General features: G+C 37.4%; 4 protein-coding genes across 4 annotated transcripts in view; 3 read left to right on the top strand and 1 right to left on the bottom strand.

Annotated features, from left to right (window-relative positions):
- Positions 1-6258: 6258 nt before the first annotated feature.
- Positions 6259-8852, top strand: LOC143920617 (estradiol 17-beta-dehydrogenase 8-like). The gene is made up of 7 exons (XM_077443564.1): positions 6259-6457; positions 6704-6841; positions 6928-7112; positions 7326-7434; positions 7505-7589; positions 7658-7773; positions 7847-8852. The coding sequence occupies exons 1-7, from the start codon at positions 6409-6411 to the stop codon at positions 7936-7938; spliced, it is 774 nt and encodes a 257-aa protein (XP_077299690.1). The 5' UTR covers positions 6259-6408; the 3' UTR covers positions 7939-8852.
- An 835-nt stretch (positions 8853-9687) lies between these two features.
- Positions 9688-11817, top strand: LOC143919800 ((3R)-3-hydroxyacyl-CoA dehydrogenase-like). The gene is made up of 7 exons (XM_077442332.1): positions 9688-9868; positions 9969-10106; positions 10180-10364; positions 10583-10691; positions 10761-10845; positions 10923-11038; positions 11109-11817. The coding sequence occupies exons 1-7, from the start codon at positions 9820-9822 to the stop codon at positions 11198-11200; spliced, it is 774 nt and encodes a 257-aa protein (XP_077298458.1). The 5' UTR covers positions 9688-9819; the 3' UTR covers positions 11201-11817.
- A 943-nt stretch (positions 11818-12760) lies between these two features.
- Positions 12761-22917, top strand: LOC143920152 (D-threitol dehydrogenase-like). Its single transcript, XM_077442870.1, is given in 7 exon segments — positions 12761-12769; positions 12833-12912; positions 13006-13224; positions 20007-20155; positions 20255-20649; positions 21374-21482; positions 22877-22917. Coding segments are annotated over 7 exon segments (1002 nt in total).
- Positions 21827-25186, bottom strand: part of LOC143920195 (uncharacterized) — a 174919-nt gene continuing 171559 nt past the window's right edge. The window contains exon 16 of the mRNA XM_077442934.1: positions 21827-23218. Coding sequence (XP_077299060.1) covers positions 22941-23218 — 278 coding nt within the window. The 3' untranslated portion in view covers positions 21827-22940. The remainder of the gene's footprint in view (positions 23219-25186) is intronic.

Raw genomic sequence — 25186 nt, 5'->3', positions numbered from 1 at the left:
TTTATACGAATCATCGAACGCACGAATCGATAAAAATGAATCATTATCATCTTTCGGTGAAATATCGAGCGCGTTCGATAGAAAAATCATGTAATAATGTCGGCAGGGTCACGTCCGTGCATTAATACGGCTCGAATATTAATTACCCTTCAATACGGAACGACACGAGTATCAAAAACGCGGTTTTTTGTATCGTTTTCGGTTTAAATATATATGTAATACCCCTCGGGACCCATGGTGAGTGTACACAGCGACTCCCATCGAAAATATGACGTGCATATCGGGTCGAGTATTCAATTTCGTCGGTCGTTTTGTTTTGTTGCGTCGTGTTTGTTTTGTGGTCGGAGCTCACCGGCTAAGACAAACAAAAATTAAAAGACACAGGAGAGGTCTTTACGGGCGGCCAATAAAAAAGGTTGAAACAACAGGATCCCGGTGTATTATAAATGCGGAGGGACCGCGGCCATGGACATGATTTATCGTCTTTTGTTTGTTTTGGGGCGGCCGCGGGGTCCTGTGGCCAACTGTGGGACCCCGAATACATCTCACAAATCAATTACGATCATCGTTACATATAATGCTAATAACGAACTTATAACTTTTTTTTTACATTTGGAAAAGAAAATTAATATTTGTAATTCAAGACCCGTTTCCAAAGTATGCGACCCAAAGTCGATTCACGGATTATTTTTTGCAATGAAAATACTATTCCATTATAGAAATCCTGTCTTTTAAGTGTATATGCCGGAGTATTGACCAGAAATGCCATATTTTGGCATATCATGACAAAGGAAAAACACCTGAAAAAAATTACAGCGTAACTTTTAGATTTCATAAAACAATACAAAGTTTCAGTGTTAAGGGCCGGGCCGCACCGCGCAACTTTGTCGGCCGACTAGTTGAGCGACACGAAACAATGTATGGAAATGTGTGCGACAGACAAGTTGACGGGTGTAGCATGTCCCATCTACCTGCATGCATTGGTCTGGTCGCCCTCAACCAAGTCGCTCGCAAGTCGCACGATGTGGCCCGGCACGATGCTGTTTGAATCATCTCTAACTAACACCCATTTAACCCACCTTTTTAAACCTTGTGTCAGTGATCGATTCTGAGTGCAAATCAATCAAAATTTTGAGCCTGTATTTTCTCACGATCAATTGATCTTCATATATGTATGTATTTGATATAGATAAATGTATGAAAGTATATAAAAAAACAATTAAATCTTAACAATTTAAACAAATAAAATCTGACAAAGCGAGAGGGTGGCGGAACGTCAAAATGACCACTACACGTCAAGATGACCAAAATATTTGCATTTTAAACGTGTCTATTACGATTATTTTCACCATCGCATTGGCGGAATTGACTTAAATATCTGTCGTTGACCAAACCGTGCAAAATGGCAAAGTGTCAAAACGATCAGAAGGATGTAGGAATTTCAGCTGAATCGTTTGCGAAGTGAAATATAAAAGAGCCTTGTAATAAAAAATTACATTTGTCACAAATAAAAAATAAAAGTTTAAAAATGTATTCAGCATTAAATTAATTATTCCAACATTAAATATTGGAATATATTATTTAATTTTGAATACGATTCACTGAAGTGGAATATTTTGTTTTCATGCGATATATTTGTTATGAGTGTGAATTATTTTTATAAAAGTAAATAGTTGAAATTAAAGTTTAATTAATTAGCACCCATTTTTTTACTCGTCGGTAACCGGGAAGCTCAAATTAAGTTGTATTTTTAAGTGAAATAAAGGTTCATATGTATAGGGATATAATTATATGCATAAGTTAAGAGATGAACTGCCTTGAAAAGTGCATGTTTTTTAGTATATTTTTATTTTTGATTTCTTGGGAGAATATAATAACAAAATTAATCCGCAAATTTGAAATCAGAGAGTTAAAACAAAAAAAAAAAATAGACGATATCAAAAAGAGAGACGTTAAATAAAGAGCAAGTGCGCCTTGGCCAAATAACGAACACGGCATCGGCCATTTAAATTTTATGAAAACATATTTTTATCACTCATTATATAATCTATTAGTGAAGCATATATAAAATATATATGACAAATAATGAGAGCCTACAATGCAAGCTTAAGTTTAAGTTATATAAATAAAAGTTGAAGTTATAGGCGTTTAAACAATTAAAATCTGACAAAACGAGTGGGGGGCGGAAAGTCAAACAAACAAGGCAACGGGCCCTTGGCAAAGTGTTACCTGTCACTGTTTTAAACATTTTAGAATTTTTAAACATGTCTATGAAGATTATATTTCACTATCGACTAAGTGGAAACAATTGAAATCTATATAGGGGGCCAAGCCTTGCAAAATGGCAAAGTTTCAAAGGGATCGGAAGAATTTAAGGAAGGAATAAAAACCTTGTAAAAATATAAAGTTGCAACTTCATCATAAGACCAAAAAAAATATACAACACTGCTATGAAATGCGGTATAATTTTGATCATATAATAATATATAAAAATTTTAATTACTCAATTTATAAATGTGGCAACCCTGTTCGATCATTTGATGCAGGAAAATTGTTTATGTTGCGGTATGTATGTTGAGTGTTCCTCTTCTTTTTTTTTTTAGAATATGGTATCATCAAATATAATACATTGATATGATGAAGATTGCGTCGGTTTATTAGTTATTATTATTTTTTTTAATAATATAAAACGATAAGTGAATTTTTTATTTTAAAACTTCAATCCGCGGTTATTATACCGGTTTAATTTTATATAAATAAATTTGTGGATTGTAAATATAGCACACATATGTATTTGAAATGAATGCTAAAATTTGCATTAAATATGTATATTGTAATTCCATAGTGAAATGCTTGATCGGATCACCTGCTTTATTCCCGGGTTTCGATGATCCAGGTAAGTTCTTTATTATTATTAAGGGCCTCATGCCGGCCCAATAATCAGGCCCTTCAACGCTGTTCTCCAATAATATATTACCGGCTTATTTGCTTAGGTACATACATACATATATAACAGGCCCGCTCTTTAACAACCGCATAATGCCGGTTATACGTACATGTATTGTATGCGTTTGGATGTTTCATGTATGTGTACATCCATTTATTTACATAGAAATATTGTGATGTCGAACATTTGATATTTGATGGTGTGTTTGGATTTGATATCGGTTGCTACCGTGGGTGGTTTTTGCTAGTTGTGTTAGGTGATTTGTTTCAAATGTATATTTCGGTTTATTTGTTTAATTTTAAATATGCCATATTTTATTCATCATTATTTGACAGAGTTTGCTCGCATTTGCATCCGAAGATCGAAATATGGAGGAGTTCAAAGTACGTATTATACTAAGCCCGCTTTAAAGGTCAAGGAATTTGATTCTTAACCCTTTGCCCGCGTCACCAAATTTAGCGAACATGCCCTGTACGCGGCTGCTTTTTTGCGGATTTTGTTATCGCGTTTTCGACTATAAATATAGGTTGTAATATTTTATAAATTATTTTAGCCTATATTGAATTTTTTTTGACTACTGCCATCTATTGAATTTGGTAAAGTATACATTTAGTAATATTTTCAACCAAGTTATAAAATTTTAACACAATAGACAGCTCTTATACAGGTTGGAACTTCCAAGACATCTATGCGTGTCTCACGCGCTGAGGGCATGTTCGCTAGGACATGTATAGTAGTCGTACGCGGTGGAAAGTTTAAAGCCCTCAACATGAGGCAACCCCCCCCCCCCCCCAACGAATACAGTCTAAACGAACGAGACGGTTGTTCATGAATATCGCACAAGAACAACTGCACATCACTGTTCTAATAAAAAAAAAACCACACTGTATATAACCAAGTACAAAATAAACAACAACGCATGGACACATAAAGCGCGCATGCGTTAGGAAATACGTACGTATTATAAACACTTATTCTAAATCAGTATGTAAGTCATATACAGTATAAGGGCGAAATCACACAGGGAAGAATGGCACGTCGAGTGCTTGGCTCCGCGCTGTGGGGGCTCTCCAACATTTCTTCAAATATGTGATACACCGTTACCGATCGCTGTCATGCAAAGATAAATACAAGGATACAATTTTACTGAAAACACTCCAGGGGCTGATTTTGGGACGGTGTGTGCTGGAGCCACATTTGTTTCGCATGTTTAAAAGTATCTAAAACAACTATGTGCCGCGGTTCTCCCTGTGTGATTTCGCCCTAATAGAGACGTCATTTCAGCTTTTTCCAAGGGGGGTAGGGAAATTTGGCTAGTTTGTGTTTGTATTTCATAAATTTATAAGACCATTGTTCTTTTGGAGGAAGCTCTGATGTCCATGTTGCTTGTTGCAGTTTCTGCCGGCTTAAACTTTTAGTAACGAATAATCGATTTGATTAAATTCATAGTACACATTTCATCAAATCATATGCATGTTCCTGGCGTGGCAAGATCTAAGCGAAGAGGCTAATTCCCTTCCTACCCCCCCAAATGATGCTCCTGCAATATATGTAATCAAAATAATATTGAATTAAAAATAAAACAAATTTTCTATAATATGATGCCGAGACATCTTTAGAAATATAACAAAACTGAAATATTAATTGTTGTGTATCAAACTAGATTTTGGTTTTGAGACATCTATGAAAATTTATCAAAACTATTATAAAGAAATATATTTTAAATTTTTCCATAGGTTAAAAAATAAGTATCAGTAATAATTTAATTTTCATATCTTTGGAATTTTTTGTATACGTGTCGGTTTTTTTTTGGTTCGTTACTTATTCCGCAAAAAGCGATCTCACGCACGTCACTAAAATCTTGATCACGCAACATCTGACACCCAAAAAACTCCATCAATTGAAAGCTTGTAATAACTAAAGCCCGGATAACCAAGGTGCCGTTCATTGTTCAAATGTTGTAAATGCATTGTTAAAGGTTTGCCGAACCATTGAACAATGAGCGGCACCTTGGCTATCCGTTCTCTAGTAATAACGAGTACTCGAGTGCCAGATATACGGTAATTGGATTATTAGTCACAAAGACAATTTTTGCCATTAAAATCGCGAATACACAATATTTAGCACTCAAGTTCTCGTTAGTATGATGGACTTTTCGGCTGCCAGATATTCCGTTATAGAGATTTTAGTGACTTTGTGACCAGTAATCACCGAACCAGATATACGGAATATTCGCGATTTTGTGGCAATGATTGTTGTACGCGCGATCGCAATTTGCGCAATAATCTGTTTACCGAAATAATTATAAGCAATAATGTTCATATTTTTGGAATTTTTAGTGTACGTGTCTGTTTTTTTTTTATATTGAGATGAAATATTATTTATTTATTTGAAAATAACTACTTCAATTTTTCCCAGTTTGAAATATGTGTTATAAATTACACTGAGCAATAAAAAATCACGTTTTTGAGTTACCAAAACAGAGACTAACCAATCTTTACTAAGTTTGACCCACTGAATTCTAATATGATAATGATTTTTGTTGTTTGGGTCTCCTTTGCGAGATATGAGCGTTTAAAAAAATGCGCACTTTTTACAGGCAAGTGAGACTCCGCCACTTACGCGCGTAAGTGGCGGACTTGCCATCCTGCTTGCACCAACGTTTCTAGTGTACGCTCACGGAAACTGAACGAAAGTCTTTCTTAGCAATTACCGCTCGAGTTAGTACGTTTAGATAAAAATAAAAATATGGAGATAGAAAACCAATCCTTCTGAACGTGTTGAAATAAAAAACTGACCAAACAAATGCAAAATAGCATAGAGAAAAAATCCGCAAAAAAATATATATTTTTGACTTTTAAAATTCGCTAGAAAATTAATTATAAGTATTTTAAAACAATAAAAAATTACAATCAATAACAAAAACATCTGACTATTGATTCCAATACTCACTTTGAGCACAGCCATACTAGATTTTGAATTAAAGATCGCAAAAGCCAAAAAACTGTAAAAATTGCGCATTTTTTTAAGCCCTGATATCTCGTAAATGAGACCCAAACAACAAAAATCATTATCATATTCGAATTTAGTGGGTCAAGCTTAGTAAAGATTGGTTAGTCTCCGCTCTGGTAATTTTTTTTGTTGCTCAGTGCTATTAGGTAAACGGATTATTCCGCAAAAAGCGTTCTCGCAAACGTCACTAGAATCTCGATCACGAAACATCTGGCACTCGAGCTCTCGTTAGTACAATATTTCATCGAACCAAATTATTATTTCATTTCTATTATTATTATTTCGAATTATGCAGTAACAATACTATTCAAAATGGCAACACCTGTTTGACGTTTACCGATTTTGGACTGTCTTATCACAACCTATCTAGTTTTTACATCAACTTGTTTAATCGACAAGATATACTAGCGTATTTATTCTTTCGTTTGGGAATCAATTTTTGTATCAAAATGTCAAGAATTAGCGGAATTCTTGCCGGCAGATTAGCCATAGTTACAGGTTATTTTTATTATACATTTTCTTTTATAAACATTTAAATTTTATCGATATCATTATACAAGATCATTGCAACGTCACCAATACTTTACCTGTTATGTAAATGATTTTATTTCAATTTTTAATTATTTTTTTGTATTGTATTATAAATTGTACAATATAACTGTCTTAACAAAATATTGAAATAGCTTCAAACCCCATTCCTTATATAACATAACATGTCATTTTTATGTGAATATTAAATTCCAGGAGCTGGTTCAGGAATAGGTAGATCTACTTGTCAAATTTTATCTCGAGAAGGAGCCACAGTCATCGCTGCTGATAAGAATCTAGCAGCTGCTGAAGAAACTATCAAAAATTTTACAGCCCCTTCGGCAGGAGAATTAGGTTTTTAATTATAAATATATATAATATATTGAATTCATTCAAACTTGAAAACATTTTCACACACTTGTATTACATATATTTTTCAGATCACTCCTTCATATTATTGGATTTGGAAGAAACGAAGTCCATCAACAATGCTTTGGAGCAAACCATGAAAAAATACAAACGTCCTCCGACATTAGTCGTAAATTCAGGCGGCATAATTAGAGACAATTTTATGTTACAAATGTCCGAAATGGACTTTGATTCCGTCATAAACGTCAACTTGAAGGTATCACTCATACTCATACGGATCTATCCTTGAACATTGACTTAAAACGTTGATTTTATCAGGCTTCTTTTAGACTCTTCTTTTAGAAACATAAAAACACGAAGTTTACTATTGAACTTGGCAATAATTTTACATCGATTCCTATTAAATTATAGCTGAGAAGTCAAAGATTATCAATTAACATTCTTATACGTAGTATTTCTTGGCTTTCAGGGTACGTTTTTAATGATGCAAGCCTCAGCCAAGGCTATGGTGGAAGCTAAAGTACCTCAAGGCTCTATCGTAAACATATCTAGTATCATCGGAAAAATGGGAAATCTTGGTATATGATTGAAACTCATTGTAAATAAGCATTTGACCAATTTGTTTTTAATATGTTTTGAATATTTTAGGACAAACCAACTATGCCGGAAGTAAGGCTGGTGTAATCGGCATGACAAAGTCAGCCTCCAGAGAATTGGGCCAATATAACATACGGTATGTTTCGCGTGTTGGTTTTAAGTGGGATTATATGTATGTTGATTATATTGTAATTTTAATTTTAGTGTGAATGCTGTTTTGCCGGGTATGATCGATACTGCTATGGCGGCCAATGTTCCTGAAAAAGTCAAGGAATTGATCGCTAAACAGACTCCGATGAAGCGTATGGGAAAACCAGAAGGTTTGATCTATTGACATGTATATTTATATGTATAGGCATGCATTTAATGTAATTTTTATGGTTTTTTTTATAGAAATCGGTGAAGTCATAGCATTTTTGTGCTCCGAGAAGAGTTCTTTTGTGACGGGTGCTGCTATCGAAGTCACCGGTGGATTTGGAATGTAATTTTGAACTATTATTGTTCAAAATTATTTATTATTTGTATATTATTCTGGATCATAAAATTTCTTTGTAATACTTATATATTTTTATTTTGTATTGCCAGTATATTAGACTAAAGTTTTAGAATCAGTCTAACTCCGAACATGTGTAAGTGTTGGGATTTGTCAAAATTTTTTGTATAATAAAAAGCTTTAACTGTGCTTTTTTAAATGGAATAGCCTTAAATTAGTGATATATTATATTTACATACATATATAAATCAAGCACATGTTATCAAATGCACTGTTATATCAATAGGTTTCCAAGGTGTTTTATAAATCATATTGAAAATAGATTGACATTGATTAATTTTTAAGCTTTGTTGATGTTTAATGTTTTATATTTAATTGTAAGATGAGATATTGTATATGTAATTTTTTTTTTCGATGGTTTTATATCTAAATGAATAATATTTTTTATACTTTATATATTACACGGGTCCAACTGTAGAACTGAATATGTTGTATAGAAGTCATTGTGATTTTTTATATATGTATATTTCTTTAGAAATGTAAACGACAGTGTCGTTCCACATAGCATTGTCAAAGATTTGTTGGTTTGACGATCATTTGGACTGTCAACGCTATATGTATGCTCTCATGTATTCCCACCGACAGCGTGAGCGGTCCTATCACCTCTTAAACCATATGATCATTACTATATGTATATATTAAAGCATACCTGACTGATTTTTGTCTTTGGGTATGTGGCCTTGTTTGTACTTGTAACTGATACTTATGATTTTATTGTAGTTTTGATTTCTTTTTATTATATACATATTATTGTTACATATTTTTCTATACGACTTTTTTCTGTTATCAAATTATATATTTAAAAAATTATACACGGATTTGGGAAATATACAGTTTATTTATACAATGTTTTTATTTATTTATATATTCTTAATTATAACAAGTATACATATGTATACAACATGTTGTCAAAGTCTTTAAAAAACCTGTGCAAAGAAACTTATTTTTATCTTAATTTTTAATTGATACCAGGAAGGCCTAACAGGTAACCCCAATGCACCTTCCTGGCCAGAAACATTGTATATTTGATACAAGTGTTACTAAAATTATACAAAGTAAATACATATCAAGACATCTATGGTCAAATTTGTAAATTTGCAGCGTTTTATACAGTTCAGCAAAACTCGAGATTGCTAAAAGCTCGAGATTTGCGAGAAAATGGGTAAGTTTGCCTATTTATTGGAACTTTTTCAATAAAAATCAGATAAATACAATTTTTAGAATAATTTTAACAGAACAACATAGAGACATCTATTGATTCTTGCATTTTCGGAGCAGTTTTTTAATATAAATTGTCGAATTTCGAGATGCTGAAAAATTTTCGAGACATTCATGGGCATTTTTATACGAATCAGCGATATTTGAGATGCTGAAATCTTGAAAATTGTGAGAAATGGGTAAAGGCTGCCAATTTGTTTGGAACTATTTCAATGAAAATCAGATAAATTGGAAAATTCTGATAGGGAACGATTGACCTGGAGTCACAATTCCAAGGTCTGGCCAGCAGAAATCATTGGGATTTGAACCCATGACCACTAAGTTAGAAAGCATATATGCTTATCTATTTAACTGCTGGTTTAAATTAAGATTAATGTTATGACTAGGAATCGTTCAATTATCAGAATCTTTAAAATTATCTACATAATTGTTTAATTTAAATTATATGCATTTTTGAAAAATTACACTTGTTGACGTGTACTAGTTGGTCTTATCATTTGACCTATTTAATGATTACAATAGTTTATTTAAACTGCTAGTCATTCTTACGAGTTTCATTGTACATTTAGATTTCATCATCTAATTTTATATCAAGATGTCAGGATTAAACAGAATTCTGGCAGGAAAACTGGCCATAGTTACTGGTTTCGTATCCTTATTTAGAATATTTGAATTTTACCAATACATATATCTCTTTTGTATTTTATAATATCAATTATTTTATTGTATAATGATAAATTCCAGGAGCCGGTTCAGGAATAGGTAGGTCGACTTGTCAAATTTTATCCCGAGAAGGAGCCACCGTTATTGCCACGGATAAGAATCTAGCGGCTGCTGAAGAGACCATCAAACATTTTACACCCCCTTCGGCAGGAGATTTAGGTTTTTTCAACAAGTATATGTAGATCTTACTCTTTCACTTACGATTTCACTTACTGGTGAATATATTTTTCAGACCATTCCTTTGTCTTTATGGATGTGGCAGAAGCACAGTCCATCAACAAAGCTTTGCAGCAAATTTTGAAAAAATACAAACGTCCCCCGACAATAGTTGTCAATTCTGGTGGCATAGCCCGAGACAATAAGTTGTTAGACATGTCTGAATTGGAATTCGATTCTGTTATAAATGTGAACTTGAAGGTATTCCTTATCTTTGATTTTAATATATTTTCCTAACTTATCTATGAAAAACGTAAGTGCACGGCGTTAATTAAATGTGAGCCTAAATTCTAGATTAATTCTATCGGTGTTAAAGCAGAGAAATCAACCACTTACAATCAATCTTTTAGTCGGATTTCTATTCATGTATAATAATTGCTCCAATTTTATACTATTTGCACTTATTTGGTTGCTTTCAGGGTACATATTTAGTGATGCAAGCCACAGCCAAAGCTATGGTGGACGCCAAAGTCTCTCATGGCTGTATTATAAACATATCTAGTATGCTTGGAAAAATTGGCACCTCTGGTACATCTTCACAGTTCACAAACTAATTCCCTTTGAACGCGTCATTTTAACATGTTATTTATGTTTCAGGCCGAATTAACTATACTGGAAGTAAGGCTGGTGTGATCGGCATTACAAAGGCGGCCGCCAGCGAGTTGGGTCAATATAATATCCGGTATGTTTCAATTATTGGTTTAACAACAGTTGTTCGTTGATTTGCGATTTAATTTAGGGGTGTAATTTGAATTATAGTGTAAATGCCGTTCTGCCAGGTTTGACCGATACTCCCATAATTGCACATGTTCCTCAAGGAATCAAAGATTTGGTTATTCGACAGACTCCGCTGCAGCGCATAGGAAAACCAGAAGGTTTGATTGATTAACATGCTATTTTTTATTGATAGTTTAATATAATGTTTTATGCTATTTTTCTTTTTAGAGATTGGTGAAGTTATAGCATTTTTATGCTCTGAGAGAAGCTCTTTTGTAACCGGTGCTTCTATTGAAGTCAGCGGTGGTTTTGGAATGTAATTTTGAACCGTTGTTTACAATGATTATGTTAACTTATTACATATATACAGTCATTAATTGAAAGTTACAGCTCTTGTAGTTCAAACAGTCTCTGAATATGAGTGTCTGTTTCTTAATTGCTTGTAATTATTATCGTATTGTTTTGTATTTAACTAATTTTTATGGTTCTTCATGTTGTTGTAGTTGCTATACATACCCAAATATAAATATTTTATGATAAATAATTTGAAAATAAAAAATGCAGCTTATTCGTACAAAAGTTTTATTAATACACATACTTTTTCAATTACCAATCAATCATAAGATTATTTACACAATGCATATAGTATTTAACATGAGCATACATAACATGTTAAACGGCACAAAATGGAGTTATCATAAAATCAAAGTGTTTATATTTGATTAAACAATCTTTTCTTTATTTTTATTTTATTTTTACATATTTAGATATATACCAGGAAGGCTTAACAGGTAAATCAAAATGCTCCTTGATTAAATTAGCAATTAAATAATTAATTAATTAATCTGTAGAGACATCTATGGACTGGTATATAAATTTTTATTTTTTTTCTGAAATGTGTTAAATTAACAAATAAAATAATTACTACAAATTTTCCAAAAAGATATTCTCGGTTTCTTTTTAATTGCAATTTTTAGTAAGATCGATTTTTCTTGCAAGCGTATAAAATTGTTAGTAATAAAAATAATAGCGATTTTCTGAGTATAAAAATTTAAAGAATTAAGAAAGTCATTACAAATTGACGCTTAGCCCAATTTATTTAATTATTGGTAATGAAATAGGTATAAATAAAAAGCAAGTACATTAATAGTGTATATAAGTGTATGAATTTCATACATAAATAAATCGATGCCAAAAATGAGAATAAAAAAAAATAGCATGAGACCGACGAGAAGATTGTTTTTGGCCAAAGAACATCAAAATATCTGCAATTCAACGATTTTATTTATAATGTAGTTAAAAAATGATGATTTTTTTTATAAAGAAATTATTAAACTAAAATTTTTTAGCGGATCTACTTCAATAAAATTGGAGACTTTAGTTGACACGTACTGTAATACTATTAATTAAAAAATAATAATAATAAATTATTATTTTGAATAAAAATACCAATAATTTTATTTTACTACCGCCATCTATGTATATAATTAATGACTACCGAAACGACACCGAGATTAAAAATTTTCGAACTTGAAACGCTTCTTAAACGATATTTTATCTCTATCGTAATGGCAGAAGATCAATTTACTTACATATATTGATGACCAAAATGAGCAATATGGCAAAGTATGAAAACGATCGGATAAGAGGTAAATTGTCCTCTGAAATACAATCGTGTGACACGTAAAGGAGGTTTGTAAAAAGCAGTCAGAGTCGGTTAATTTTTTACGACTCCGACTCCACAGCCCTACTTTAAAAGAAGAAAATAAAACAAGATAAAAATTTAATACAATATAATATTGTATTTTACAGTCATTCAAAAATAATTACATATGATAAAAGTAATAGCCCAAAGCGATATTTTTTCAGAAACGTGTAAAATGAATCATGTCACAAAATATTTAAAAATTGCTTTGAAATGAATATATTGTATATAATAATATTAGCTTTAGGGATACAAATTGATTTGGAAAAACAAGAAGAAAACGATACAAATCAAACAAATTTTGGATAATGGTGGGCCGAACGCAAAGTACGTAAAAAACGGGACTGTCCCGGCCAAAACGGAACGTATGGTCACCCTATGCAAAAGGCATTGTGACTTAATATATGTGTATTTCTTTAGAAATGTTAACGAGTGTCGTCTCGCATACTTATTATCAAAGATGTGTTGGTTTGGCGATCGTTTGGACTGTCAATGCTATACTTATGTATATTCTTATGTTTTCCCACCGATAGTGTGGGCGGTCCTATCAACAAACTTAAAATTAAAAAATGGAAATACAATATCTGTGCACAAAGCCATCGATATATACAAATTGTTGTCAAAGTCTTTAAAAAACCCGTACGAAGAAGAAACTTATATTAAATTAAGATTAATTTTATGACCAAGAATCGTTTTATTTTCAGAATTTTTCGAATTATCTACAATGTAGATTCTACATAAACATGCAATTTTAATTTCATGCATTTTTGCTTAACTACACTTGTTGACGTGTATTACTGGGCTGTGATACACGTCAACAAGTGTTCAAATCGAATCGGTTCAAAATTTAATGACTCCGACTCCAACTTTATCTTATGATTCGAATCTGACACCGACTCCAAATTTGACCGATTTTAGATCAACTTTTATTGCCAACGTCAATTGTTAATAATAAAAACAATAGCGATTTTCAAAATGTAAAAAAACTATTGAATTATTGGTAATGAATATGTAGGTATACATATGTAAAGAAAACAATATTATTTATAATGTTATTTATTTTCATAATTATTGAATTTTAATTAATTAGTGGACATTAAACATATTTTATTTTTACATACATACCAGGAAGGCCTAATAGGAAAACCTCAATGCGCCTTCCTCATCAATTACAAAAACCGATATAAAATTTTGAGAACAATTTTAAAAGAATAACGCTTTTGATTAACTTAGATTTTCGGAGCATTTTTTTATATTGTTGCGTAGAGGTGGGTGGAGGATCCAAGTAAAAGGCCAAAGTCATTTCACAGCATTTATTGGTGATTAAGGAGATACACACACTGGAAGTGCTCCGTCCAGAATGTCTTGATGTGGTCTAAGTACTTCCTTATAAAGGACAGGTCGCTCAGGGCATCTTTGACGTCCGGTTACTTCCTCCATTGTTTAGGCATGTACCCGGATATGTATTCCCACGACACTCAGATCCACGCTATCGCTGTCACTTCTGAGAAGGGACTGGGTGCCCTTACTACGGCAATTCAGTGACCATTGTTTAGCCTACTTGTACTTAGTCTGGAGATAATCCTCGAAACCAATTATAACGGTCGCACAGTGTCAGGGATGCGCCTCGGCCTAATCCTATTGCACTTAACCGGCGGCTCCTTTTAGCAATATAAATCGCCAAATTTCGAGATGCTGAAAATTTTGCAAGACATTGATGGACAAATTTGCAACATTTTTATACGAATCAGTGAAATTCGAGATGCTGAAACCTTGAAAATTGTGAGAAATGGGTAAAGGCTGCCAATTTGTTTGGAGCCGTTTCAATGAAAATCAGATAAATTGGTAAACTTTGACCTGGAATCATAGACCAAGGTCTAGCCAGCACCGACCAGTAGGATTTGAACCCGTGACCACTATGGTCGAAAGCATATATGCTAATCACTAGTCCACATGCTGATTTACTTCAATAAAGGAGACTCTAGTTGACACGAGCCTTAATACTATTAATTAAAGAAAACTAGCTGTATTACCCGGCTTCGCTCAGTGTTTATAATATAAACCGCTTAAACATGACTAAGCTAATTTAATTAAAAAAAAAAAAAAAATTTAAAAATTTAAAAAAAAAATTTAAAAAAAAATTAAAAATAAATAAAAAAAAAATCAAAAAAAAATAAAAAAAAAATCAAAAAAAAAATTTAAAAAAATCAAAAAAAAAATCAAATTTTTTTTTTTGCCTTCTAGGGCTTCGCCCTCGGCACCCCCCTGAGCCTTTGCCTTCTAGGGCTTCGCCCCTCCACGTCCTCATGATTAAATGCCGTCTAGGGCTTCGCCCCCATGATCAGTTGCCTTTTAGGGCTTCGCCCCTCCGCGCCCCCATGATTCAAAGCCGTCTAGGGCTTCGCCCCCCTTAGTTAATGCCTTTTAGGGCTTCCCCCCCGCGCCCCCAAGATTAATTGCCGTTTCGGGCTTCGCCCCCCTTAGTTAATGCCTTTTAGGGCTTCGCCCCTCCGCACCCCCATGATTAAATGCCGTCTAGGGCTTCGCCCCCCGCGCCCCCAAGATTAATTGCCGTTTAGGGCTTCGCCCCCCTTAGTTAATGCCTTTTAGGGCTTCGCCCCTCCGCGCCCCCATGATTAAATGCCGTCTAAGGCTTCGCCCCCATGATCAGTTGCCTTTTAGGGCTTCGCCCCTCCGCGCCCCCATGATTAATTGCCGTCTAGGGCTTCGCCCCCCTTAGTTAATGCCTATTAGGGCTTGCGCCCCATGAGGCTGGGCCCCCCGGGCCCCCTTCGGGGCCCCACGGGGCTGCGCCCCATGTGGCGCCCCCTTTTGAGCCCCATGGGGCTGCGCCCCATGAGGCTGGGCCCCCCGGGCCCCCATTCGGGGCCCCACGGGGCTGCGCCCCTTGTGGCGCCCCCTTTTGAGCCCCACGGGGCTGCGTCCCTTGTGGCGCCCCCTTTTGAGCCCCATGGGGCTGCGCCCCATGAGGCTGGGCCCCCCGGGCCCCCTTCGGGGCCCCACGGGGCTGCGCCCCTTGTGGCGCCCCCTTTTGAGCCCCATGGGGCTGCGCCCCATGAGGCTGGGCCCCCCGGGCCCCCTTCGGGGCCCCACGGGGCTGCGCCCCTTGTGGCGCCCCCTTTTGAGCCCCATGGGGCTGCGCCCCATGAGGCTGGGCCCCCCCGGGGCCCCACGGGGCTGCGCCCCTCGTGGCGCCCCCTTTTGAGCCCCATGGGGCTGCGCCCCATGAGGCTGGGCCCCACGGGGCTGCGCCCCTTGTGGCGCCCCCTTTTGAGCCCCATGGGGCTGCGCCCCATGAGGCTGGGGCCCCACGGGGCTGCGCCCCTTGTGGCGCCCCTGGCGGGACCCCATGAAGCTACTCGCCTTGCGCCCCCGCGGGGGTGAATCCATTGAATCGAAAAAAACAAATCGGCGCCCATGGATCGAAAAAAAAAAAATCGAATCACGTGTTCGATGACGTCACCGATCTACGGACGACGACGACGACGACGACGACCAAGGATACATACAAAGTCTCTTTCCAAATTATAGATTAGACTAGTGTTGGACCCGTTGATTTCAACGGGTGGTTTCGAAAAGGAATTGAAACTCGAATAAAAATAAAGTTAAAGATATTGAATCGACTGGTTTCGGAAAGAAATTGATGCACGAATTACGAAGTGATTACGAATTACGAACTACGTTTTGTGCATCGCCGACCTCCTGACGCCTTTGCCCCCGATGCCTCCGTCGCTCCGGGGCCTTCGGCCCCAGCGCCGCCGGCGCCTCCGGCGCCCCCGACGCCTTCGGCACCCCGGGGGCTTCGCCCCCGACGCCTTCGGCACCCCGGGGGCTTCGCCCCCGACGCCTTCGGCACCCCGGGGGCTTCGCCCCCGACGCCTTCGGCACCCCGGGGGCTTCGCCCCCGACGCCTTCGGCACCCCGGGGGCTTCGCCCCCAGCGCCGCCGACGCCTCCGGCGCCCCCAGCACCCCCGATGCCTTCGGCACCCCGGGGGCTTCGCCCCCAGCGCCGCCGACGCCTCCGGCGCCCCCAGCCCCCCCGATGCCTTCGGCACCCCGGGGGCTTCGCCCCCAGCGTCCCCGATGCCTTCGGCACCCCGGGGGCTTCGCCCCCAGCGCCCCGATGCCTTCGGCACCCCGGGGGCTTCGCCCCCAGCGCCGCCGACGCCTCCGGCGCCCCCAGCGCCCCCGATGCCTTCGGCACCCCGGGGGCTTCGCCCCCAGCGCCGCCGACGCCTCCGGCGCCCCCAGCACCCCGGATGCCTTCGGCACCCTGGGGGCTTCGCCCCCAGCGCCCCCGATGCCTTCGGCATCCCGAGGGCTTCGCCCCCAGCGCCCCGATGCAAAAATGAAAAAAATGAAAAAACTGAAAAAATGAAAAAAATGAAAAAACTGAAAAAATGAAAAAAATGAAAAAACTGAAAAAATGAAAAAAATGAAAAAACTGAAAAAATGAAAAAAATGAAAAAACTGAAAAAATGAAAAAAATGAAAAAAATGAAAAAAATGAAAAAACTGAAAAAATAAAAAAAATGAAAAAACTGAAAAAATGAAAAAACTGAAAAAATGAAAAAAATGAAAAAAATGAAAAAAATGAAAAAACTGAAAAACTGAAAAAAATGAAAAAACTGAAAAAATGAAAAAAATGAAAAAACTGAAAAAATGAAAAAAATGAAAAATATGAAAAAAATGAAAAATATGAAAAAAAAAAATTTTGTTCCCCATACTGGTTGATGGTTGATCGTCCGTCACATACAAATATACAAATATACAAATATACAAATATATTTAGCGACAGTCCGTTTTTATATATAGTACTAGCTGTATTACCCGGCTTCGCTCAGTGTTTATAATATAAACCGCTTAAACATGACTAAGCTAATTTAATTAAAAAAAAAAAAAAATAAAAAAAAAATTTAAAAATTTAAAAAAAAAAATAAAAAAAAAATAAAAAAAAAATAAAAAAAAAAAATAAAAAAAAAATAAAAAAAAAATCAAAAAAAAAAATAAAAAAAAAATAAAAAAAAAATCAAAAAAAAATTTTTAAAAAATCAAAAAAAAAAATCAAAATTTTTTTTTGCCTTCTAGGGCTTCGCCCTCGGCGCCCCCCTGAGCCTTTGCCTTCTAGGGCTTCGCCCCTCCACGCCCCATGAGCAATTGCCGCTTAGGGCTTCGCCCCCATGATCAGTTGCCTTTTAGGGCTTCGCCCCCATGATTAAAAGCCGTCTAGGGCTTCGCCCCCCTAAGTTAATGCCTTTTAGGGCTTCGCCCCCCGCGCCCCAAAGATTAATTGCCGTTTAGGGCTTCGCCCCCCTTAGTTAATGCCTTTTAGGGCTTCGCCCCTCCGCACCCCCATGATTAAATGCCGTCTAGGGCTTCGCCCCCCTTAGTTAATGCCTTTTAGGGCTTCGCCCCCCGCGCCCCCATGATTAAATGCCGTCTAAGGCTTCGCCCCCATGATCAGTTGCCTTTTAGGGCTTCGCCCCTCCGCGCCCCCATGATTAAATGCCGTCTAAGGCTTCGCCCCCATGATCAGTTGCCTTTTAGGGCTTCGCCCCTCCGCGCCCCCATGATTAAAAGCCGTCTAGGGCTTCGCCCCCCTAAGTTAATGCCTTTTAGGGCTTCGCCCCCCGCGCCCCAAAGGTTAATTGCCGTTTAGGGCTTCGCCCCCCTTAGTTAATGCCTTTTAGGGCTTCGCCCCCCGCGCCCCCAAGATTAATTGCCGTTTAGGGCTTCGCCCCCCTTAGTTAATGCCTTTTAGGGCTTCGCCCCTCCGCGCCCCCATGGTTAAATGCCGTCTAGGGCTTCGCCCCCATGATCAGTTGCCTTTTAGGGCTTCGCCCCCCGCGCCCCCAAGATTAATTGCCGTTTAGGGCTTCGCCCCCCTTAGTTAATGCCTTTTAGGGCTTCGCCCCTCCGCGCCCCCATGATTAAATGCCGTCTAGGGCTTCGCCCCCATGATCAGTTGCCGATAAGGGCTTCGCCCCTCCACTTCCCCATGGTTAATTGCCGTCTAGGGCTTCGCCCCCCTTAACTAATGCCTTTTGGGGCTTCGCCCCTCCACGTCCCCATGATTAAATGCCGTCCAAGGCTTCGCCCCCATGATCAGTTGCCTTTTAGGGCTTCGCCCCCCACGCCCCCAAGATTAATTGCCGTTTAGGGCTTCGCCCCCCTTAGTTAATGCCTTTTAGGGCTTCGCCCCTCCGCACCCCCATGATTAAATGCCGTCTAGGGCTTCGCCCCCCTTAGTTAATGCCTTTTAGGGCTTCGCCCCCCGCGACCCCAAGATTAATTGCCGTTTAGGGCTTCGCCCCCCTTAGTTAATGCCTTTTAGGGCTTCGCCCCTCCGCGCCCCCATGGTTAAATGCCGTCTAGGGCTTCGCCCCCATGATCAGTTGCCTTTTAGGGCTTCGCCCCCCGCGCCCCCAAGATTAATTGCCGTTTAGGGCTTCGCCCCCCTTAGTTAATGCCTTTTAGGGCTTCGCCCCTCCGCGCCCCCATGATTAAATGCCGTCTAAGGCTTCGCCCCCATGATCAGTTGCCTTTTAGGGCTTCGCCCCTCCGCGCCCCCATGATTAATTGTCGTCTAGGGCTTCGCCCCCCTTAGTTAATGCCTATTAGGGCTTGCGCCCCATGAGGCTGGGCCCCCCGGGCCCCCTTCGGGGCCCCACGGGGCTGCGCCCCTTGTGGCGCCCCCTTTTGAGCCCCATGGGGCTACGCCCCATGAGGCTGGGCCCCCCGGGCCCCCTTCGGGGCCCCACGGGGCTGCGCCCCTTGTGGCGCCCCCTTTTGAGCCCCATGGGGCTACGCCCCATGAGGCTGGGCCCCCCGGGCCCCCTTCGGGGCCCCACGGGGCTGCGCCCCTTGTGGCGCCCCCTTTTGAGCCCCATGGGGCTGCGCCCCATGAGGCTGGGGCCCCACGGGGCTGTGCCCCTTGTGGCGCCCCCTTTTGAGCCCCATGGGGCTGCGCCCCATGAGGCTGGGCCTCCCGGGCCCCCTTCGGGGCCCCACGGGGCTGCGCCCCTTGTGGCGCCCCCTTTTGAGCCCCATGGGGCTGCGCCCCATGAGGCTGGGGCCCCACGGGGCTGCGCCCCCCGGGCCCCCTTCGGGGCTGCGCCCCTTGTGGCGCCCCTGGCGGGGCCCCATGAAGCTACTCGCCTTGCGCCCCCGCGGGGGTGAATCCATTGAAACGAAAAAAAAAATCGGCGCCCATGGATCGAAAAAAAAAAAAAATCGAATCACGTGTTCGATGACGTCACCGATCTACGGACGACGAAGACGACGACGACGACCAAGGATACATACATACATACAAAGTCTCTTTCCAAATTATAGATTAGATAATAAAATAAAAAGGAGCTAGAGTTAGTTGATTTTTTACGACTCTGATTCCAACTTAGTGTCCGTTTGAAATGCTATGACTCTGCGACTCCGACTCCAACCCCACAGCCCTGGTCGCAGTCTTATCATAGGACCCATTTAACTCACGAGAAGTTCTTACGAGTTTCATTAAACGGAATTCTGGCTGGAAAATTGGCCATAGTTACTGGTGATGTATCCTTTTTGGGAATATTTAAATTTTACTAAAACATATCACTCTTATATTTTATAGTGTCAATTATTTCATTGCTTAATTGATAAATTCCAGGAGCCGGTTCAGGAATCGGTAGATCCACTTGTCAAATTTTATCCCGAGAAGGAGCCACCGTCATTGCCGCTGATAAGAATCTATCAGCTGCTGAAGAGACCATCAAAATTTTACATCCCCTTCTTCGAGAGATTTAGGTTTTTTCAACAAGTATATGTAGATCTTACTCTTTCACTTACGATTTCACTTACTGGTGAATATATTTTTCAGACCATTCCTTTGTCTTTATGGATGTGGCAGAAGCACAGTCCATCAACAATGCTTTGGAGCAAATTTTGAAAAAATACAAACGTCCCCCGACAATAGTTGTCAATTCTGGTGGCATAGCCCGAGATAATATGTTGTTAGAAATGTCTGAATTGGAATTCGATTATGTTATAAATGTGAACTTGAAGGTATTCCTTATCTTTGATTTTAATATATTTTTCCAATTTGTCTATGAAAAACGTAAGTGAACGGCGTTAATAAACGTGAGCCTAAATTCTAGATTAATTCTATTGGTGTCAAAGCAGGCAAATCAACCACTTACAATCAATCTTTTAGTCGGATTTCTATTTATGTATAATAATGGTTTTGGCTATTTGCAGGTACTATATTTGCGACAGGTGCAAAGCCTTCTGCGCATGCGCGTGAACTGTCACTGTCAGCGTGTTTACTATTAAAATATTGTTTTAAACCTCTTAGAATTTAGTTCGAACTCGTAAAGTTACGTAGAGTAAAAAATATAATCCAAATTAGTTAATAATATTAATTGTTAGAAAATTATTAACATATACAACGTATAATAACTGCATACAAGTAAAAGCCACGAACTAGCTAAATGATATAAATCTATTATAATAACGTGCGAAATTTATTTGCCTCATGTATAATGAACGATTGATTAAACAAGTCTAGCAAACATTAGATTTAAGAAATTATAATCGGATTATAAGTTCACGCGCATGCGCAGAAGGCTTTGCGCCTGTCGCAGATATAGTACCTGCAAATAGCCAATAATTCGCAGATATAGCACCTGCAAATAGCCAATAATTCGCATATATAGTACCTGCAAATAGCCACAACCTATATGTATAATAATTGCTCTGAAACTATGTGCACTCATTTCATTGCTTTCAGGGTACATTTTTAATGATGCAAGCCACAGCCAAAGCTATGGTGGAAGCTAAAGTATCTCAAGGCTGTATTATAAATATATCTAGTATCCTTGGGAAAATTGGCATTGCCGGTATAACATCACAGCTCATAAAATTCTGCGCGCGCACATTAATACGGGAGGAAAAGCCTGTTCCTCTTGTTCCTGTTGTATCCTGCTCGCGCAAATTAAATGAGTATGTACGTGAGTATATACCGTTTACCATGCACCCTTTTTTTTTTGATCTTTCGACTTAAGATCTTTCGATTTTCGATCTTTGTCTTCCGATATTTGTGTTTTCTGTAATTTAACATTCTGGTTCGTCATGGAGACCGATCTGATGCGTATGGTTTTTTCTGTAACTTTGGTTAAATATGAATATTCGATTAAAGTTAAACATTTGATGATGAATAATTTGAAAAAAAAAGCAGCTAATTCGTACAAAATTTTTATGAATTCATATACTTTTTCAATTATCAATCAATTATGGGATTATTTAAAGAATGCATATTGTAGTATTTAACATAAGCATACATAGCATGTTAAACAGCACATAATGTTATCATAGAATCAAATGTTTAGCATTCGGTTAAACAATGTTTTCTATATACATATGTATGTGCATACAATTTTTTATTAGCTATAATATAACCTCCAATGTATGTAGATATAATATTTGTGAATTTTGTATTGAATTACACTACATGTATGTATGTATATTTCGCTTAAAAATATAATACGTATATTTATTTATTTTTTTATACAAAAAAGAACATTCATACAATGCATATTTGACTCGTTATAATCACATTTCGAGCAAATTAAATATAATATGTACAAATTTTCATACCCGATTGTGATTATAGTTTTTTCATCTGGATATTTTCTCGAGTCTCTTTATTTTTATATTGAATTAAAGCTTCTTCTCATGTTTTTTTGTGAATTAAAAACTAATACTGTAAATAGGAAACGTTGTTGTACAATTTCCACACAAATTAGTGTTCATGCTGCAAATTAACCATATCAAAATATTGTTCTGTTTTGAAATATTTAATATAATTTAATATAATATACATATATATCACATTTATTTCGTTCCATTTCGGTTCAGTTATGTTTCGACTTAATTTCACTAAGTTTGTCAGTCTTTAAATAAACTAATACATATCCTTAATGTAATTGAACTCGTCATACACAGTATAAGACACATTGAAATACATAATATTTTATATACAAAGCCGGCTCAAAAATCAGCAACGGCCTCAAAAATATACACGCCGAGACGATATCAATGATCGTTTTCATTGTCTATTTTATCAATAATATATGAAAGTTTTTTTTTTATATTTGATATGTAAACGACCTATTTGGTCCATCTTTTTATATAAATAGTTGTTTTAAATTATAAATGTTTTCCTTTCAAAACTACCATTTTTGATTGGTCGTGGTTTTGTTTCAACTTAAGTACACATTATTTATATTCACAGTTCACTCATCCTTGTGTTTTATTCATGATATGATCATGTAACGTTTACAATTAAAGCTGAAGACTCATTTGCTATCGAAAGCCTTGTTTTCCTCGGTCGGTGGGAACGAAACGTTCATTTTCAGCGATGCAATGTCTACGTAGGCTTTGTTCTTGGACTCGTCTGCGTTCAAGAGCGTCACCAGCTCGCCAAAAGTAGGCCTCTGGTCAGGGTTCTCCGTCCAGCATCTTATCATGGTGGAGTATAATTCATGGGATACTATTATTGGCTTGTCCAGTCGTTTACCTTCGGAAAGGTATGGTAGGATTTGATGATCGCTCAAATTCGGGTAAGGAAATCCACCTTAAAGTAATCAACTCATTAGTTTCACAATTTCCTTTCTAAATTAAAAGCAAATGTATAAGTAAATATTGACATAATTAAGATGATTCATTATAATAAAAATATTATTTTGAATAAAAACATAAATATTTTTTTTTACTACCGCCATCTATGTATAAAATTAATGTCTGAAATGCTTCTTATACAATATTTTATCTCTATCGTAATAGCGGAGGCTCCATCATATATGTATATAAAGACGGTAATCTGTGTGTGTGTGTGTGTCCTAACTCTCGCCGAACATATTGAATGAATCGATAAATTCATTTTTCGACGAGACGACTTTGTCGCGACTCGAACCGATCACCCCAAATAGCCTGAATATAGGTCTAAATTGAGCTAATGGTCACGAACATCACGTCAAATCCAATTCTTCATTTCGCTTTTTTTTTTTAAACATTAATTGAAATATTCCTTCTCGCCATATAAAAAAACGTAATTTTAATAATTTCATTTAGCGAGGTTTTGAACCATTTTTTTAAAGATTTATTCTTAATTAAATTTAAATTAAAATTAAAATTATTTATATTTTGACGATATTCGAGAAAAAAATTGATTTCATTCACCGCGGGCGCTGGGAATCGAACCTCGGACCCTCCGATCCAAACGAAATGTTCTCACGAGCCCGCGCTGCACGCCATATCCTCGCCCAGAAAATGTGTTGTAAATACACATCATATGTATATGCACGTAATTTGTTATGTGTAATAATAATATTCAACGTTACGAGGTCAATGACCGTTTGTGTATAATCGGAAAATATTACATTTTGTTAACTTTAATTAACATTTTGTTAACGTTAACTTTGAGAATTGAAAATTATTACAAATAAAGAATTGAAAACTATCTATGAGAGTCTACGAAAATAACGGTTCCGGTTCCGGATTTTTTTTTTAAGTTTTATACGAGTATATAATAATTTTATACCCATGTGATGATATTTCATCGGGCTATTCACTAGTTTACTTATATTGATGACCAAAATGAGCAATATGGCAAAGTATGAAAACGATCGGATAAGAGGCAAACTTTTTACTGAATTGTAATCGTAAGTGAAACGTAAATGAGGTATGTAAAAATTAAGATATGTAGTTTTTAACGTACGTTTTACCTTTCTAAATAGTTCAATCTTACAGATTCATTCATAAACAATATGCGAGTAGAGTTTATATTTCAAATGTTTTTTTTAGATGTTTGTTTTTTAAATTGACATAACTTTTTGTAACGACAACCAATTTGACATTTGACAGCCGATTTGTACTGAGTTTAGTTTGCTATTTTATCATAAATAGATTTATGTCAGAACAACGCTTGAAATAACGATTTGGCCTCAAAGATCGTATGATTTGGCACTTTTTGATCTTCTTCTGAAGCACTTCTGTAGGGATATTTATTTTTAATTAATTTATACCCGGAAGGCCTAACCCAATGCGCTTTCCTGGCCAGAATCATTGTACATTTGATATTATTAGTATTATACAAAAGTAGATACATATCAATTAGCATCCACAGCGATATCTATGGTCAAATTTGTAAATTTGCAGTATTTTATACAATATAACGAAATTCGAGACTTGAGATTTGCCAGAAAATGGGTAAGGTTGACAATTTGTTAGAACCGTTTCAATGAAAATCAGATGAATTGGCAAACTCTGATAGGAAACGATCGACCTGGAGTCAAAAATCCAAGGTCTGGCCAGCAGAAACTTGTGGGACTTGGATCAACTAATCCAATTAGAATTAAAATAAATATTGACAAAATTCCCTTTAATCCATATTTCTCATTCAAAGATCTACTAGGATTTTTAATTTTATTTTTTTTATTAATATATTTAACTCTCACTTATCCATTTATACTGAACACGTAACCACTTTGTTCAAAGTATTATGTACGAGTATATGCTAACCAATAGCTAAACACTAGTCTAT

The sequence above is a fragment of the Arctopsyche grandis genome, chromosome 12, assembly GCF_051622035.1.
Source record: "Arctopsyche grandis isolate Sample6627 chromosome 12, ASM5162203v2, whole genome shotgun sequence".
NCBI classification, from domain to species: Eukaryota; Metazoa; Arthropoda; class Insecta; order Trichoptera; family Hydropsychidae; genus Arctopsyche; species Arctopsyche grandis.
This window is presented reverse-complemented; position numbering and strand designations above follow the sequence as displayed.

Excerpts from the sequence above, each read along its gene's own strand:
- LOC143919800 (XM_077442332.1), top strand. The coding sequence starts at position 9,820 with ATGTCAGGATTAAACAGAATTCTGGCAGGAAAACTGGCCATAGTTACT. Across the intron at positions 10,692-10,760 it reads TGGAAAAATTGGCACCTCTG|GCCGAATTAACTATACTGGA; the intron begins GTACATCTTCAC and ends TTTATGTTTCAG. Across the intron at positions 10,846-10,922 it reads TTGGGTCAATATAATATCCG|TGTAAATGCCGTTCTGCCAG; the intron begins GTATGTTTCAAT and ends TTTGAATTATAG.
- LOC143920617 (XM_077443564.1), top strand. The coding sequence starts at position 6,409 with ATGTCAAGAATTAGCGGAATTCTTGCCGGCAGATTAGCCATAGTTACA. Across the intron at positions 7,435-7,504 it reads CGGAAAAATGGGAAATCTTG|GACAAACCAACTATGCCGGA; the intron begins GTATATGATTGA and ends TGAATATTTTAG. Across the intron at positions 7,774-7,846 it reads GCGTATGGGAAAACCAGAAG|AAATCGGTGAAGTCATAGCA; the intron begins GTTTGATCTATT and ends TTTTTTTTATAG.